Raw genomic sequence first — 19,350 nt, 5'->3', positions numbered from 1 at the left:
CATATCAAGTGAGCAGAAATAAATATGGGAGGACTCTGAGCTGTACCTCGGGTCTCTTTTCAGTCCCTGATTGCTTTTCCAAGGCTTGTGCCACCAGGTGTCTAGACTTACATTCCAACCACAGTTAGTGTGGCCACGATTAGACAGCAACATGGGGAATTTCCTTCCTCCTGGTGGTTGCTTTGCTCTCCCTTTGTTGCCTGTGTATAGGGGTTAAGGGCTTACTATGTGCTAGGTTCTGCCACTGAACAAATTGAGAAAATGGTAGTAGGGTGACTAGTTAACCAGAATTCATTATATATTTCAAATTATCAAATTAGATAGGGGACAGGATGTCAGATGTACTCCCCACAAATAAATGATAAATGTTTGATGATATGATTGGTATTCTGATTACCCTGATGTGATCATTATGCATTGGGTACATGTATGGAAATATCACATTGTACCCCATAAATATGTACAATTGTTATGTATCAGTTTAAATTTTTAAAATTAATTTTATCTTTTTAGTACTGGAGCTTGAACCCAGGGATGCTCTACCACTGAGTTAGACCTTTTTATTTTGTATTTTGAGGCAGGGTTTCACTAAATTGTCAGACTGACCTTTATGATCCTCCTCCTCAGCCTCCTTAGTCAATTGGATAACAGGCATGAGACTCTGCACCCAACTAAGTTAAAAGACATTTAAAGAAAGAATTGTGTAAAGTGGGTCCCGAGGAAGCTGTGATTGTCACTTAGAAAGGGAGAAGGGAGGTTAGGGATCACTTAAGTAGTCCTGTGTTTGAACTGAGATTGAGACAGGAAGGAAAACAGACCCTGGCACCTGGTACTTGGGCCATAGGAAAAGGTGCTCCTGGGATGGCATTCTAGCACCTTCAGCCTGCTGAGGGCCAGAGGGCCAGGCCCCTGCACAAGAAAGCCACTGTGAACTACTTGCTTGTCCACCAAGGTTCTCATACCTCTAAACAATGACCTGACTGGTCCCTGGGTTTCATAATGCCTCTTTTTTTCTTTTTCTTTCTTTCTTTTTCTTGTAGCATGGTGCAGCATTGTTAACTAAAAGAAGAGTCAAAAGAAGTGATTTTGGGTGGGGTTGTTTTTTTGTTTTTGAGGTACTAGAGATCAAACCCACTGGTGCTTGACCACTGAGCTACATCCCCCAAGCCCTTTTTTATTTTCAGATCAGGTCTTAAGTTGCACAGGCTGGTCTTTCACTTGTGACCCTCCTGCCTCGGCCTCCTGAGTGACTGGGACTACAGGCATGTGCCACTTACCTGGCTTTTGGCTTTCCTTTTTTTAGAACAACCTGGTTACTGGCCACTGTCTGTTGTTAGACAGACACTGACAGACTTTTTCCTCTAGAAAGAACTGATAAAAATTTTCAAGCAGTTGTAGAAGAATTTATAAGGACATACTGAATTTTAAACATTTTTGAAGTGATTTCTTTACACTGGAAAGGGGATCAGAAATAGATAAGGTGCCCACCTTGGACAAATAGGGCTAACAGATCTAATTTGATTTCTTAAAGGGGAAGTACAGATGCATAAATTTCTGTTCATACCTGAAGGATTTCTTTCATACATGTTCTCTTGCTATGATGTGGTATGCTTATTTTGTAGCTGGATACTTTCATGAACTCAGTAATTACAATCATTTTATTGCTTGTTTTGGAGTTTCTAGGTAGGTAGTCATTTTATAGAAACATTTTGATCCTGACGTTTTTCTTTGCTCTGAATACCTCCTGTTTTAATGTAAGTTTTTAGCACATTATTCAGCTTATATACCAAAGGTGGTTATGGGTGTCATTGTCTTGTGGCTCTTCGTCTGGAGCCACAGCTGCAGGAGAGAGGTGGTAGGCATTACTAGTGCTGAGCCCAGACTGTGAGAGGTGGGGCTGGGGATATTCCTTGGCTAAAGCTGTGCTCACAAGAGACACTCCTTCAGAATATTTTAGTTAAAAATGAATTCCAGAAGAAAGTTGAACTTGTCCCTGGACACCTGACACACTAGGGACCTAGTAATTGACCCAGAGTAGGTCTGACCCAGAATTAGGCCCCTTCTTGTCCTAAGGAATTGATTCCTCAGCCTGGCTGAAGTGGTCCAGCAGCGACCCAGGAAATCCAGATAAAGTAACTTCAGATTTTCTGAAGCCTTTGGGAGACTTTTGCAGGTCCTGGACTGTGCTATGGATTCATTTCCCTTATGAGAGATGGGTTCAGTCTGGACTGAGTTGGAAACCCCTCTGAAGGACTGGGGTACACCAGCAACTGTTCCACAACTGAATTGGTGGCAGTCTTCTGCCAGTCTGTAACATTTCCAATATTCTGACACCATAGCATGGGGTTAGTAAATAATGTAGTCATTTGGGAATTCTGTAATCTGTTGGAAAATTGGATAATTAGATCATCGTGTTTGAAAGCTTTCAGATTTAATTTGGATGGGCTAACATCTATTTATGAGTTTCTCCCCCACTCCCCCTTTCTCTCTTTTTGGTGTTAGGTTTGAACCCAGGGCCTTGAGTATCTAATCTATTTTTAGTCTTTTCACCTATTTTTGTCTGCTGTTAAATGATGTGAATGATATAAAATTAGTTGATTTTCAGAAATGTTCACATACATGTATGAGTGATTCTCAGATTTCTTGGGAGTTCATATTTCTATGGTTTGTTAGGTGAAAATAGAGTCTCATTAATTGAATAAAGATCAAAGTCAAAGGAATGCATAATAGGTTGGCCATTATTTTTAAATACCATGTTAGAATTATGAGAGACAAATATAAGAACAGGGTTACAAAAACTCTCCATATTATGGAGTATATATAAAAACCTCCTTTTTGATGACCTGCTCTGGACCTGGTGCTGTGCTAGCAGATGAGAAAGAACCAAGACACATACAATTCTGATTGTTCTTGAGATCAGAGCTGGAGGTTTTCTGAGGAGAACTGTGAGGCCTGGTGGAAAGATAGGCTCTCTACGGGGCATGCCAAGGGGCAGGCTGAGGAGGAGCGTTTCATCACTGCTGTGGTTCAGAATCGCTAGTGCATGGTAACAGAGAACCAGACCGACTTGTAGTGGCTTTTACGATTTTAAAATCCCCTACATCGAGTGCACCCCTTACTGCCCACACCCAGGAGGAATTGATGAGGGTGTAACCCTTGATATGTACAGCTCCTGGGAGGGCGATTTACAAGGAGAGTGAGGATAGGGGAAACAATGTTATCTACTTGTTTTATTTTTTACACCTTTTATAAATCACATCCCTTCTTACTAACACTCTTTTTGTATCTTTTGGTTTTTATCAATCCATTCTGGGAGAAGGAAGGCAGACATCCTCCTTCTGTGTCTTGAATATCTGTATATAAAACCAAATAATGGGAAGGCCTGCAGCTTGTCTCTCCCTCTCCCCTGTGTGTGTGTGTGTGTGTGTGTGTGTGTACGTACAGGAACACATTTGATAGTGGCAGTGTGAATCTTGAGTTGGTTTTCAACTTGTTTTAAAATTTGAAAAGCAGTAGAATTTCAGAGAACAAATTTTATTTTGAATATTTGACAAAATGCTTATGTACTTAACATTTAAATATATGATGGGTGTTTTTGTCTAAGAGTCATTTGGTGGCAGACTCAGAAGAGGGACCTATGGGTGTGACCATCCATCAGAGACAGGGAAGATGCACAAGACAGTGATTGGCAGCCTGTGGTGCCAGGCACACTGCGGCTCATGTTCTGGTTCATCCTTGAACAGAGCCCTGTCTGGGATGGGTGGCCCTGGCATGGGTGAGGAGACTAAGACTCAGGGAGGAGAAAGCACCTGCCAGTACCTCACTGCTGCTTGTGGGGAGTTGGGTCTGAGCTGGGGTGTGCTGACTGCAGGACCATCTTCCTTCTAGGCCTCCCCTGCCTGCCTTGCAGGACACATATGTTTGTTGGTCTTGTTCGTATGAAACCTGAAAATTCTGAAGAATCACTAAACATGTTGGCTCTTAGGCATGTTTCTCTGCTTGAGCATGCACATGCACGCGCACGCGTGCGCGCGCACACACACACACACACACACACACACTTCTGTGTGCTTCAGGGAAATGTGTTTTCAATCATTCTTGTGTTGTTTGCATTACCTAGAGGAAGCCTCTTTCTGTGATGGTCTTCTAAGCAGAAAGGGCCTTTCCATGCCACCCATTAGTCAGGTGTGTCCCCCAGTGCTCACCAGCCCACGCTTTAAACTAGTCTGGGGGAAGTGTGTGGAAATGTGCTTGTGCTTCCAGTTGGAAGGTGGTCCCAGGCAGTGCCCCTTGCTCTCCAGGCAGTCTGTCATGTTCAGTACTCATAAGATACCTGTCACACCGCTGATTTATGCTAAAAGTATCCTAATGTTTCTGACAGCTCATGTGTGACATGAATATAATCCATATTTCTTAGAGCAGCTAATCCAAGTGGCTTATTTCCCGATACTGCTGATAGGGCTATATCTCTTGGTGTCGCTGCCGTGGAGATTTTGATGGTAACATATTGTTTCTGGGTCACCAGTTTTGTCTAAAACAGTAGGTTGGAACAGAGTTGCAAAGGTTAATTAAGTTTGTCCATCAAGGTAGGAACAGATATGAATGCTTCTGGTCTCAAAATCAAAGTTCCTGAATGTGTGGTTATGGTCATCTTTTCTTCTCTTTTTCAGGCTATCAAAAAAAAAAATAAGTTTCTTGTTTGCTCTAAAAGTAGGAAAAACATGAGTTGTTAAAAGCCAGAGGCAGCGAGTAGCTCTTTATAGTAAGCAGGTGTATCATGTAAATTAGCAAGGTGGCTTGATGTAGTAGAGACCAATGGGGAGCTTCTGTGTGACTTGCTTTGAATCCTGCTTTCTCTGCTTAATGCCTCTGAGCAGGACTGCGTAATTTGATCTCTCCGAATAACTTATTTGGTGATTACTAAATTGAGGACTTGGTGAGATAACAGGATATCTAATATTTCTCAGTGAATGTTCATTCTCTTCCTCAGAAATTCCTTACTTGTATAGTCAACAACCAACATTTTCTCTGGATAATTGCATCAACAGTGTCATCGATGCAGGCCCTTCCGCCAGTCTCAGGAGTGCTGCACAGCCTCCCGGGACTCAGCATGCTACGGAGGGTGGAGAGTCCCATGTCTGGGTAGACATTAACAGACTTTTTAAAAAACAGACTTTTTCTTGTCCATTTCCTCTAAGTATTTTCCTGAAGATGTTTCCTGTTGGTTCTTTCATAAATCACACTTGGATTTATGCCTGGCCCTATGCGTTGAATTCGTTTGAGAAGTTAGGGACTGAATTTTAGATTGCGAATGAGATAAATGTTAGTTTCTGACCCAGGGGCTAAAATGTACTGCATAAATATGTAAAGATGAGGAAGACACTAAACAGGTCCCAGCCAGAGCCTGACTGATCTGCCTTCTATCTTTTGAGAACCTGCTGCATGCTGCACCAGGACCTTTCAGATTCCAGGAAGAGGAAGCAGTTTTTAAAATGGACTTTTTCTTACTGAGATACCTCTTTTTTAAAGCTACTTGGCTTCTTTCTGCATGATTGGTAGATATATCAGTGTCTTTTAAAGCTTTTAGACTGACACAGTAAGAAACTGACTTAGTGTGCCTTTACATACACATACATATACAAAATGTAAAGTTCTTTGAAACGGCTTTTATCCATCCCATGTATCAGTAGGTTCTCATATATTTTCTGTTCTCTTTATTCCATGTCATACCTTTTTTTTTTTTGTACTGGGGTTTGAACTCAGGGGCACTCAGCCACTGAGCCACATCCCCAGCCCTATTTTGTGTATCATTTAGAGATAGGGTCTCGTTGAGTCACTCTTACTGAGGCTGGCTTTGAACTCATGATCCTCCTGCTTGGCCTTTGGAGCCACTAGGATTACAGGCGTGCACCACTATGCCCAGCACCTTTCATTTTTTTAGATGGGGTCTCCTTATCTCCCTGTGTTATCCAGGCTAGTCTCTGACTTCTGGGCTCACGGGTGTCTCCCTCTTTAGCCTCCCCAGTGCTGTGACTACAGGTGCAAGCCACTGCACCCACCTGAATTCCTTATTATTCCTTTAAAAGACTATGTGATGACCTCTACAATGAGAACTACAGAACACTAAAGAAAGAAATTAAAGAACACCTTAGAAGATGGAAAGATCTCCCATGTTCCTGGATAGGCAGAATTAACATTGTCAAAATGGCCATACTACCAAAAGTGCTATACAGATTCAATGCAATTCCAATTAAAATCCCAATGACGTACCTTACAGAAATAGAACAAACAATCATGAAATTCATCTGGAAGAATAAGAAACCCAGAATAGCTAAAGCAATCCTTCGCAGGAAAAATGAAGCAGGGGGTATTGCAATACCAGAACTTTAACTATACTACAAAGCAATAGTAACAAAAACGGCATGGTATTGGTAACAAAATAGACAGGTAGATCAATGGTACAGAATAGAGGACACGGACACAAACCCAAATAAATATAATTTTCTCATACTAGACAAAGGTGCCAAAAATATGCAATGGAGAAAAGATAGCCTCTTCAACAAATGGTGCTGGGAAAATTGGAAATCCATATGCAACAGAATGAAACTAAACTCATATCTCTCACCGTGCACGAAACTAAACTCAAAATGGATTAAGGACCTCGGAATCAGACCAGAGACCCTGCATCTTACAGAAGAAAAGTAGGTCCAGATCTTCAACATGTCGGCTTAGGACCAGAGTTCCCAACAGGACTCCCATAGCACAAGAAATAAAAGCAAGAATCAACAACTGGGATAGATTCAAACTAAAAAGCTTTCTCTCAGCAAAGGAAACTTATCAGCAATGCGAAGAAAGAGCCTACAGAGTGGGAGAAAATCTTTGCCAATCATACTTCAGATAGAGCACTAATCTCCAGAATCTATAAAGAACTCAAAAAACTCAACACCAAGATTACAAATAACCCAATCGACAAATGGTCTAAGGAAATGAACAGACACTTCACAGAAGATGACCTACAAGCAATAAACAAACATATGGAAAAATGTTCAACATCTCTAGTAATAAGAGAAATGCAAATCAAAACCACCCTAAGATTCCATCTCACCCCAATTAGAATGGCGATTATCAAGAATACAAGCAACAACAGGTGTTGGTGAGGATGTGGGGAAAAAGGCACACTCATACATTGCTGGGGCTGCAAATTAGTGCAGCCACTCTGGAAGGCAGTATGGAGATTCCTTAGAAAACTTGGAATGGAACTACCATTTGACCCAGCTATCCCACTCCTTGGCCTATACCCAAAGGACTTACAATCAGCATACTACAGAGATAACAGCCACATCAATGTTCATTGCTGCTCAGTTCACCATAGCCAAATTGTGGAACCAACCTAGATGCCCTTCAGTTGATGAATGGATAAAGAAACTGTGGCATATGTATACAATGGAATATTACTAAGCCATAAAGAATGATAAAATTATGGCATTTGCAGGCAAATGGATGAAATTGGAGAATATCATGCTAAGTGAGATAAGCCAATCTCAAAAAACCAAAGGACGAATGATCTTGCTGATTAGTGGATGATGACACATAATGGGGCGTGGGAGGGGTTAGTTTTAGGGTTAGAGTTAGGGTTAGGGAGTGGCGGCAAGAATGGAGGAAGGAAGGACTGTATAGAGGGAAAAGAGGGGTGGGAGGGGCGGGGGGAAGGGAAAAAATAACAGAATGAATCAAACAACATTACCCTATGTAAATTTATGATTACACAAATGGTATGCCTTTACGCCATGTACAAACAGAGAAACAACATGTATCCCATTTGTTTACAATAAAAAAAAAAGACTATGTTATGATTGCAAACTGAATTATTTCAGGGCCTGTAAGGAGTAGCATTTCTGCATTTTGGAAAACAGAACCTAAGGGAAATAAACTATTCTGTTTGTGCCACAGATGCAGAGGGTAAAAACAATTGAGTTGTTACATATTATTATTTTGGGTTTTTAAAAGCATATAAGTACTCACATCTTAATTGCTTTTCTGATGAAGACAAGCACAATGGAGTACTCATATGTCCAAGTGGAATCCCAGTATCCTGTGGGGTGTCTTTCCCCACATTCAAGGCTGTGTGGATCCCTGTTCTTACCTTTCCACTTCTCTGGGATTTGGCAGGTGGTTCCCTTACATTCTCGTGGTCAGTTTCAGTTCTGTATTTCCCCATGACTGGTTTATTTTTCTGTAGGACATTTTATGACTATTTTGTATTATTTTAAATCTGCTTTGGTATTAATTAGGTCCTTTTCTTTTATTTCTGTTTGAAAAGCCTCATCCACACGTCAAATTGGGTTTTTGCATATGTCATAGATTTTCTCACCCCTTGGGAACCTGGTATTTACAACTTGAAACAGCTTAGATGTATCATTTTTTAAGTATTTGTGTTTTCTCTCTCTCTCTCTCTCTCTCTCTCTCTCTCTCTCTCTCTCCAGTGGCACTAGGTATTAAATTCAGGGACACTCTACCTCTAAATGACATCCCCTTCTTTTTTTTTTTTTTTTTTTTTTAATTTGAGACAGGGTCTTGCTAAGTTGCCCAGGCTGATCTCAAACTTGTGATCCTCCTGTCTCAGCCTCCCACATAGCTGGGATAACAGGCATGCACCACCACACCTAGCTAAATTATTTGTTCTTTCTGTCATGTCGCATAAGCATCCTCTTTTTCCCCCTTTTCTCCCTCCCCACCGTCTCAGGGTAGGAAAGGCATCCTTCCTGTTTGGACAAGCAGCTATTATATTCTTCAGCATCTAAGTGCGACCCTCAAACCCACATCCTCGCCTCAGGGCATTGAGTGATTCTTGGGACTCTTCAGGAATTCCTCACAAGGGTCTGAGTCCTCACAGGCCTGTCTGCCTGTCCATCTCCATTTTTCCTCCTCTGAGGGCATCCAGAGGAATGACCTCCTAAGAGAAGGAGGAAGGTAACAATGCCAGTTAGTAAAGAGAAAGCAAATCTTTAGAGGATTGGATGGACAGGGAAGGGACATGGGGAGCCATGGATTGTAGCAGTGGGGAGTCTGTGCCACATGATTTAGCCTGTCAGTGTTTCAGTTATCTCTAAAATGTGTGTGTAATGGCAATCACTTTCAGCCTACATAGTAAAAATAATTCCTTCTAGCTGGTAGGTGTTCAGTGCCAGAGGATGAATGAGCTGTGTATTTCAGTAGGTGAATGGGGCCTTTTGGGTGAAGCTCCTTGTGAGGTGCAGTCTGTGAGCTAAGACAGCTTAGGTTATGTGGTTAGGTGAACATGGGAACAGGTGTCCCATTCAGACAGTTTGAAAAGAAACTTACATTAAAATCAAAGATATCGTTTACTGAAGGGAGAATTCAGCCCTGACCTTCACTCTCAGTTTCACGGGGAGACCTGAAATTCTGTAGCCTGTAAAGTCCAGCATTCTTTCGTAAAATGTTTCTGATTAGAAAACCGAAGATTCACCCCAAATAATTTGAAAGACTGTGAGTCACATGTCAGTGCCAAGGGACTCTTTGCAATTAGGACTATCATCGTATAAAACTCTTCTCAAGAACACCGTTCCCTTTCCTATCTAAACTCCAGTGTTAGCTAAATGAGTTAGGTAGCTAAATGAGGCTTAGTGGACAGCAAGACTGTTCTGTCTTCATGAGCCCCTTTTAGCCATTCATCGAGACAAAGTGTTCAGTTCAGTGTAGAACTAGACATTCTTCCTATGAAGCACTAGTAGACACAGGGAGTAGTATTCAGGAATTTCTTTTTTAAGAAAAGAAATAAGGTCCAACATTTTTATGCTTTGTTTAGGTTATTTTTACTGTGCAAGAGGGCAGTTACGATATATAAAGGGAACCTATGGTTCAGGTTATTTTGATGCATTTTCTCAGCAATTTAATAAGACAAACACACAAGCTCTTAGCTTCTTTGGAGTTAAGACTTAACAGCATGTGCATTCTCTGCAAGCCCAGCTCCTGTCTGTGGGTCCTGCTTTGGCTGAGAGGCTGGGGTGGGTAATAAGATTATAAAACATGCCTCTTGCTTGCCAGCTACCACGTGCTGATAATAAAAGTAGCTATAATTCACCAGAGTCCTGGGTTTTTAGGTTTTACTTGGGTTTGTTTGTTTAATTTAAAGGAATTAAAAATCTTGAAGAAACAAGGTAGCATTGCATAAGGAAAAAATTACATACCCCTTTAGCAGAACTGAACAGTTCTAATTTGTTTGCAACTTCTGTCCCTCAGTAGAGCTTGGCTGTTTCTTTTTCACGGCTGGTGAGGGACTGAGCCAAGTGTTATCTGGTTAGTTTAAAGCTGGGTTTCTCAACCTTGGCGCTACCAAGATGTTGGGCAGGGTACTTTGTCATGTTGGGGACTGTCCTTTACATTGTGGGAAGATGTCACCTGGCCTTTACCACTACATACCAGGAGCACTGCCCTCCCCCCAGTTGTGACAATCCGAATTATATTATTGATGTTGTGTGCAGTATAGATATGTAACAAGAAATCCCACCATTATATATAACTATAACGTATAAGAAAACATGGGATGGGGAAGTAAGATAATGTTTCCAGACAACCAGAACTTCCCCAGGGACCAGTGTGCCCCAATGGAGAACTATGGGTTTAAGGGAAAACAGATTTCAGAGTCTTCATTTTTTGCCCATTTTTGTCTAAGGTAAAAGTAGCAGGATTGTGATTTTTTTTTTTTTAAGTTAGAAGGGAGCAGGAAGTGATAAAGTTTTAAATACTATTCTATCACACCTTTTCCCTGAGCTTTCTGGGTGAATTGTGATTCAGTTACAACTTTGTTTGAGAGATGTGTGCATGCACTTAGAAACATATAGGGCCATGCTTCTTTATGTGTGAGTACTCATGTGGGTGTTATTTGTGGATTGTGTTGGATGGAGCTGAATGATTGATGACCTCAGTAAGTTCACATTTTAATAACTTCAAATGGAGTCTGACCCTTTGTATCTTTTTCTTTTGCTGGAAGTGTTTTGTAGCTCAGTGGTCTTGTGGGTTCATTGAGGGAATTAAATAAATACAGAGAACTGAATTCTTAGTTTCAAGTAATCTTCTTATAATTTGATGCTTTCTACAAATATAGAAAGGGAATTATGGGAAAGTTAGCATATGTATACATTTGGAATTGTTTTTATTTTCCACCAAGTTTTATTTTTTAAAAAAGAACTCTATCATTTATCTTTCTTCTCAGATAATACACATAGTGGGATTGGCACTATTTGTCAGAATTGACCTTTTGCATTTTTCAAGTAATACAGTGAATATTGTGATCTCATTCTTCTCAAGTGTATAGAGATATGTTGATAATTTTAGAGGATTGGTTTTCAATCTTCATGGCATTTTAGAATTAATTACCTGGGAAACTTTGGAAAGGCCTATAGCCCGGGTCACATCCCAAACCAATTAAGTCCGATTTTCAAGGGGTAGGTCCCAGACCCTCAGTACTGAGTGAAGAAGAGTCCTTATTATAGTGGGAGTCAAGTTGGAGAATCAGTGCACATATTTCTAAATAAAGTTTTATTGGAACACAGCCAATTGATTTGCCAGTTGCCTAGAGATAACTTGTAAAGTCTAAAATATTTACTATTTGACTATTTACAGTAAAGAGTTTGCTGACCCCTGCTTTGGGTTTACAGTGAACATTTGTCAGACATTTCAAAAAGATTAGTAGAAACTTTCATAGTCAAAGGAAAAAATAGAGCATTTTTTCTCTAGGACCTGCAGGCTCAAGACCTGTGGGTTTCCTTGTACACAGGGAAAACTGAAAAGCAGCTGGCCCACCGTGGCACGCACCTGTAATCCCCAAGATTCTGGAGGCCAAGGCAGGAGGAATGCAGATTTGAGGTCAACCTGGGCAATTTATCAAGATCCTGTCTCAAAATAGAAAGGGCTGGGAGTGTAGGTCAGTGGTGGAGTGCCTCTGAGTTCCATTCCCAGTACCCAAAACAAACAACAAACCCCACCCCCAAATTAAAAAAAAACTGAAAATCATTTTCCTTGAAGAACTAACATGCCCTCAGATGAGACAGGCTCCCTACCCAGAGTGGGGACACCCTGTTATTGATTCCAGGGCCTTCTGTACTTTTTTGTCAGTCCCTTGCTGCTAACTCGTGCTCCTTGCTCAGACTGCATAACTGACTTGATGGAAGTCTGTGGAGGCAGAAATGGCTCTTAAAAATGTGCTTGAGTTTGTTACTAACATTTCCAGAAGAAACCAGAGCCCTGAAAAAATTCTTGGAGCTTTGGGGAATTTTACAGCTAAAAAAAGAAAAATAATAAAAACAAAACAATGCCATTTACCATAATGTCTACCCTAAGTTCCACTGGAAATTGGGTGGTTATAAGCAGTCGCTAAAGAATTTTTTAGAACCTTGGTAATAGGCTCCTGAGTGTGGAAGAAAGTATGATTTTTTAAGCTCTTGTTCACCAGAGCGAGGTTTGGGGACCAAAAGAATCAGCTTCTCTGATTGTGAGGCAGTCAGGCCTTCCCCAGACTTAGCACATTGTATCTACACTTGACAGATCCCCAGGCCATTTGTATGCCAGTTCAGGGAGTGCTGGGGAGCACTGGTCTAATTGAGAACTGAGTTTGCGTAGTAATACCATTGATTGTCCTCCCTTTTAAATGATTTTGTGGCTCCCTAATGGGCCCTCCTGACCTGGACACACTCCTTAGGGTAGCAGGCAGTTCTTGCCCTTGGGCTATTTTCCATGTACAGGTTACTTTGACCTCCTATTTGGTAAAGATTTTAAGTGACAGAAGAAAACGAAAATGGGGTGAGTGAACTCGGAAAGATGCCACTGGATATATTTTGAAAAACAAATAAAAAAAAAATAAGGGTAGTTTGCCCATTGAAATCTCACTTGAAAGGAAATAATCAACTGTAATAAAGTCACCTCTGCTTCTCCAAGGGATGAGAATTCACCCCTCAGAGCATGCATTTGAACTGGGAAGATCAAACTTGAATCCTTCAAGCATTTCAAATTATCATACAGAAATCAGGAACTTTCTACCAAACAGTTCCATAATTTTCAAAGTCCACTCGAGCCAGAGTGGCTTGGGAAATTATCAGAATTAAGATATTCATAGAAAATCTCCAGGAAACCCTAATACCTAATTTTACCTGCCAGGTGTGTTAAGTTAGCACACAGTTGATTGAAAAACACACTTTTTGAAATTAGTTCTTAATTTTGATCATAATTGACTTAGAATGACTTTTATTTAAAAGTGAATATCATCTACAGGCTAGGAGTATGTATCAGTGCTGGAGTGCTTGCTTAGCATACACAAGTCCCTGGCATCCCCAGCATCTAAATAAATAAATGCAAATACCATCCAAATTCAGTTTTTAAAAGCACTGTAACTCATCCAGCTCTGCTATTGTCATAAGGCTATGATCATGAGTTGAACGCTTAGTAGCTCTACCAACATTCATGCAGGAAACAATTCTAGATGTTTGAACAGGTGGCCCCTCTGCAGTCATCAGAAGGACTGGAAAAACTGAAGTTGGGGCCCTTTCCAAACTGTTAGGTCACATCTCCTGAGCTTTGAATGAAGAGGTCAGGAAGCAGCAGTATGGCTCCTTACATAAAAGCTCCCCAGGGTCTGGTTTCCAGAAAAATGTGTGACTGCCAGACTTGTGTGTCAAGTGCTCTTGGACAGAGCTTCGCTGCTAGGCAGCATCCCATCCCCACCCCATGTGCCCACTAGTAAAATCCAGATCCCCTCAGAATCCAGATCCAGACCTCTTCCCCTTGCTACAGGGAACAGCGTAGAAGGAGGTGGGAATGGACACTGACTGACAGGAGCCAGCATGGCACCCCACTTGGGACAGCTTACCGCTGGGCATGGTTTGCATGTTATTGTTTACAGTCTTTTAAAGTCGTTCTTATATGAATAGTGTAAGGTAACCAAGGCCAGGCGCCCTTTTTACACAGAAGGAAACATGAAGAAGGTCGTTAGCTCATTTCCAGTATCAAAGCAGCTAGATAGCCTTCCAGTGGGTTATGTCGGCTCCTAAGCACGGCTCTCCCCTCTCCACCCACTCTGCTCCCTTTAGTAATTGGGTGATTTGTTAACCAGGCATCATAAAACCAGAGGGAATTTTAGGGGTGCTTTTGAGGGGACCCTAAGATAGAAAAGACACCTTGAGGGTGCACAGTTCTGGATTTTTTTTTTAAATAATTATAAAATGCAACTTTGGTCTCATTGTGTTCCTTCTTTTTTCTTAAGCAGATGAAAAACTCGGAGAACCGCCATGCAGTGAGTTCCCAGTACCGGATGCATTCTTACTATGGGCCTCCTTCCTATCTGGGCCAGAGTGTGTCCCAGATCTTCACCTTCGAGGACGGCCCTTCCTACTCGGAAGCCAAATCGAGTGGTAGGTGTCTACTCTCAGGCTGGCTTTGGGGTGGGAAGAGGATGTGCAGCCAGCTTGGGGTTACTACCTCTGATAGCTTGTCTGTTAGGAGCTGTTGGGAAGTTCATGGTGTATGAAACTTAGATAACTATCCTTTAAACTATTTAGCAGTGGATTGATTTTGCTTTACTTGATTATTAATATAACTTTTTTCTTTGAGTACAATAGTGATTTTGCTTTACTTGATTTTTAATATAATTTTTTTCTTTCTTAGTACAACAATAAGATGTGGGACTTCTATTCAAAAGCTAAGTGTATTTTCTGGAGGCTCAGTGTGCAACCGGGGCACTCTGTTGGTGGTGGTGGTGGTGCTGGGAATCAAACTGAGTGCCTTGCACTTGCTAGGCAAGTGCTCTACCACTGAGCTACATCCCCTGTTTCAGGGACACTTTATTTTTTATTTTTATTTTTATTTTTATTTTTTTTGGTACCAGGGATTGAATCAGGGGCACTCAACCACTGAACCACATCCCCAGCCCTGTTTTGTATTTTATCTAGAGACCAGGTCTCACTGAGTTGCTTAGCAACTCCCTTTTGCTGAGGCTAGCTTTGAACTTATGATCCTCCTGCCTCAGCCTCCCAAGCCACTGGGATTTCAGGTGTGTGCCACTGCACCCGGCCCAGGGACACTTTAAATGTGGTTCAAGTCTGGGTATTTTTTTCTGAAGTGAATTTTTGTATACTGAATACTTGTTTTTCAAAGATTTTCATTTTTAAATTGAAGGTGTATTCATCTTTTGGGGGGAAAATAAAATAACAATAAAACATTTTTTAATACAGTCAATCTCGGAGTTTATGCAGTAGCAATGCAAATAACTCTGATATAATGGCTTTAAAATAAAAAATGACTGTTTAATGAACCAAAGCACTTTGAAGTACACAATTCCTCAACTTCAGTTTTAACCTTCTCCCCAACATTTATGCTGTGATGATAGGCAGGTCTTTTATGGCTGCTGTTTCCAGATGCTGTTTTTAAGTCCTTTATATTTATACATCATCTTTTGATTTAGAAAAGTGAGCAGTAAACACAGTTGAGGCAGTAAGTGGAAATCAGGGCCTTAGTGAGTGACTTGGAAGAGACACTGATCTGTCAAAGCTTAAACTATAAAAACAAATAAAAGGACAAGTTTGGTTTCTAAATAACTTGACTCTATAGGGATCATTTTTCTTTGCAGAGCAGGTGTTTTGAGAATCAGAACTGTGCCTTGATTTCAAAAATCAGAATAATAAAATCTTAAAAATCTGGGCAAGTTACGCTTTATTTACTGTACTAAAATAAAATAATTGGCTTCCATGCCCATCTGCCTACCTTATGTCTAAATGTTGAAAGTTTTAAGTCAAGCTACAAGATGTTAAATAACAAATATTTTTAAATAGTGGCTTCCATTTATATGGAATATATAAGTCATGAGAGCTGATCTGAGCTGTGGAATCTGAAGTACACATTGCTGATTGCAGTTTTACTTTTATTAATAATTTTTCTCTTGGGAGTGAACAAGACACTCTGCTTTATAAACATTCTGTACACGTATGCTCATATGGTCCTTTCATGCTGCTGTTGATTCTGGATCATAAGCTACTTGAGGACAGAGACACATCTCGTATGCCTTTTTATTTGCTCTGATGTCTTGTTTGCTGCTTGTTGGAGTAAATGAATGAGTGACTGATACATTTTTAAGTGAACTTTCTCTGTAAGGGAACACAAACACAAAAAGTTCAGAAGCCTACTGCATTGCTTGTCTGATGGAGCCAGTGAACAATTTGGATTTGAAACAGTTAAATAAACGTTTGTTCATACAGAAAATTAAAATTGAAACCCCCTTGTAGGAAGAAATTGCCTGAGCTTCTTACTCCAGGAATAATGGAGTATATTTAGAAGCACTGGCATTCTTGAGACAAAGGTGTAAATTTAGAGCAGGGCAGTAAGACAAAAATATAAGAGGCAATTTATTAGAGCAGAGAGGAACGAATTTGGAGAAGAGCAGTAGGCATTGGAATTTATGGCAGAAAAAGAAGCGACCAGGAGGAAAGAGGTTACAGTCCAGGAAAGTGAGCCCAGGGAAACAGTGCTCATAGGGAAAGACTATTGGAATTTCTTATGGCTTTTCCAGAGATGTGTAAGACTGAAAACATGGGTGTGAGAAGGCTCTAGGTTTGACTGTCTCGGACCTTCTAACTCCATAACAATTAATCAGAAACTCGAGCTGTGGAAATGAGAGTTAGCCAGGAAGAGCTACAGTGAAATCTCAGCAAATACTTACCTTGGAATTACTGTGGAAAGAAAGAGAATATGAATCAAGAGGAAATCCAATCCCAGCTAATTTTTAAAAGAAATTATGACTTTATAACTTCTAAATATGTGCTGTCTTTGGGTGCAGTGCATGGTGTTTCTACAGAGCAGATGGGAATGGAGAGGGAAAATTGCGTTTGGGGACAAGAATGCCCAGTAGTAGATCATCTTTTGGGACATGGAATCGTGTTTCATCTTCAGCACTGACACAGCGGGGAGCACTTTGGGGCAAGTTAGGCCCTTTGTTAATGGGGCTGAGGTGGGGGAAGGGTGGAGTAGGATGCAGTGGGTGGGATAGGGGACATCATTATACTTACTCAGGAGAAATTCACAACGGCTGCTGATTTACCAATTCCTTTAAGCAGTCCTATCAGTGTTAATTTAAGTTCCTTTGATTGGTTGCTTTAACATATAAGTTATAATTTCTAAGTGGTAAATCAATTATTCTAAATGATTTGAAGAACAGTTTTTTAAAATAGACAATATTTTCTTTAAAGTCCTATTTGAGTATAAATGTGCTCATTAAATCCATGTATCTTCAGTTTTTAAGCATAAGCTTAGCTTCTCTTTGGCATCTGAAGAAATGAATTTGACTTCAATGTTTTCCTCTGATTTTGCTGAAATTGGTAACATGAAAATAGAATGTTGAAGGGAAAGATTCACATAAGTTTTCCTTTTTCCACTTCACTTCTGTTTAATACTTTTGTTTTAAAAAACAAAACAAAACAAAACAAAAAAACAACAAAAAAGTTTGCACCATTCCCTCGCTTTTCCATATCCTAAAAAGTCTCAATGGGTAGATCAGAGAAATGGTAGGCTGGATCCTGTAGGACTTGGGGAAGCCATTGAAACCTAGTGAGATGAGAAGCAATTACAGGATTTTTAGCAGATGTTGACATGTCCTGCTTGTGGTTTTTAGAGATCACCCTGACTGCTATTTAAGAGTGGACTATAGGGGTGCAAAGGTAGAAACAGGGAGACCAGTTAAGAGGCTGTCGCAGTCACTCTAGCAAAAGATGATCGTGACTTAGTGTGGGAGCATGTGGTGATGACAGGTGGTTGAATTCTGGATATATTTGGAAGATACAACTGACAAAATTTGCGGGTGGAATTGGGATACAACAAAAGAAAAAGCGGAGAATGACTTCATAATTTTTGACCTGATCAAGTAGAAGATTGGAATTTCCATGTATTGAGGTAAAGAAGACCACAGGAAAAATAGGTTGGAGGGAATTAGGAGAGTTTTATTTTATTTTTCTCACAGTGTTGTGAATCGAATGCAGAGCCTCACACTAGCTAGGTAAGCACTCTGCTACTATGATCTATGTTCCCAGATCCTAGGAGATTTGCACATGTTAGATTTGGGATGTTCACAAGTCATCCAGGTAGATTGTCCAGTGGGAGCTGGATGTATGGAGTCTGAAGTTGAAAGGAATACCCTGCTAGAAATGAAAATTTGAGAATGTGATGCACTGACATTAGTGTCACCTGGAGAAGTGAATGTAGGTGGAGAGTAAAGAACCAAGGCTGAGCCCGGGAGCCCACCAGCTTAGTGTTCTGATGGATGGGGAGGACCAGCAATGGAAGAGGAATGAGGAGTACCCAATGAGGTAGCAAGAAACTGCAGGGGAGCGGTGTCATGCAAGCCAAGTGAAGACAGTTTTTCAATGAGTAGAGCCAAACAGTGCTGACAGGTCAAATGAGATGAGTGCTGCACTTGACCATTGGCTGTTGCCAGGTAGAAATGATGGATGAACGGCTGCTTTTGTGGGGAGGTGGGGACCAAAGCCTGAATGCATATTTAGGAGTGCATGGGACAAAGAACAGGGGCAGGGAGTCTAGGCAGCTCTTCAGGGAGTTCGCCATAAGGGCAGTGGTGAGATGGGGCAGTCACTAGAGAGGAGGGGAGCTCAAGGAGGGGCCTTTTCTCTGTTTTTCAAGAAAGAATGGGCTGGGGCTGTAGCTCAGAGGCAGAGCGCTTGCCTAGAATTTGTGAGGCATGGGGTTGCATCCTTAGCACCGCATAAAAATAAACAAATAAAATCAAGACATTCTGTCCATCTACAACTACAAAAATTTTTTTAAAAAGAAAGGAAATTGATAGGTGTGTGTATGTGTGTTGATAAGAGTGATGCAGTTGAGGGAAAATTTGCTGATACAACTGATGATTGGGGGCACAACTACTGTAGCAGTGTCCCTCAGAGGCAAGACAGGATGGGACACAGGGCAGTGGTGGGTCTGTGGGTGCTTTGCTACTGTTTCAAGAGAAGAGATGAGTAAAAGAATTTAAAGTAAATGGAAATTTCATAGCAGTTTGGTGAAGCAAGTTTGTCCGGTGAACCTAATAAAAAGCTGGGGCTTATGTTTTTTTGCCTTTTTTTTTTAATTGAGATAAAATTCATCTAATGGAAAATCACCATCAAACATTTTAAAGTACAGTGGCATTTGGTGCACTCTCAGTGTTGGGCAGCCATCCCTTCTGTCCAGTTCCAAGTCTCTCATCCACCCCAAGAGGAGACCTTGTACCCGTGAGGCAGTTATTTTCTTTTCTTAAAACACCTGGTTAATCACTAATCTGCTTTCTAGACAACCATTCTA

At 40.8% G+C, this 19,350-nt stretch overlaps 1 protein-coding gene across 1 annotated transcript in view; it reads left to right on the top strand.

Moving 5' to 3' along the window:
* Dmrt1 (doublesex and mab-3 related transcription factor 1) overlaps positions 1 to 19,350 on the top strand; it is a 105,346-nt gene that overhangs the window by 47,329 nt on the left and 38,667 nt on the right. The window contains exon 4 of the mRNA XM_047525786.1: positions 14,279 to 14,423. Within this exon, the coding sequence (XP_047381742.1) occupies positions 14,279 to 14,423 (145 nt within the window). The remainder of the gene's footprint in view (positions 1 to 14,278; positions 14,424 to 19,350) is intronic.

This window comes from Sciurus carolinensis, chromosome 14 (genome assembly GCF_902686445.1).
Source record: "Sciurus carolinensis chromosome 14, mSciCar1.2, whole genome shotgun sequence".
NCBI classification, from domain to species: Eukaryota; Metazoa; Chordata; class Mammalia; order Rodentia; family Sciuridae; genus Sciurus; species Sciurus carolinensis.
This window is presented reverse-complemented; position numbering and strand designations above follow the sequence as displayed.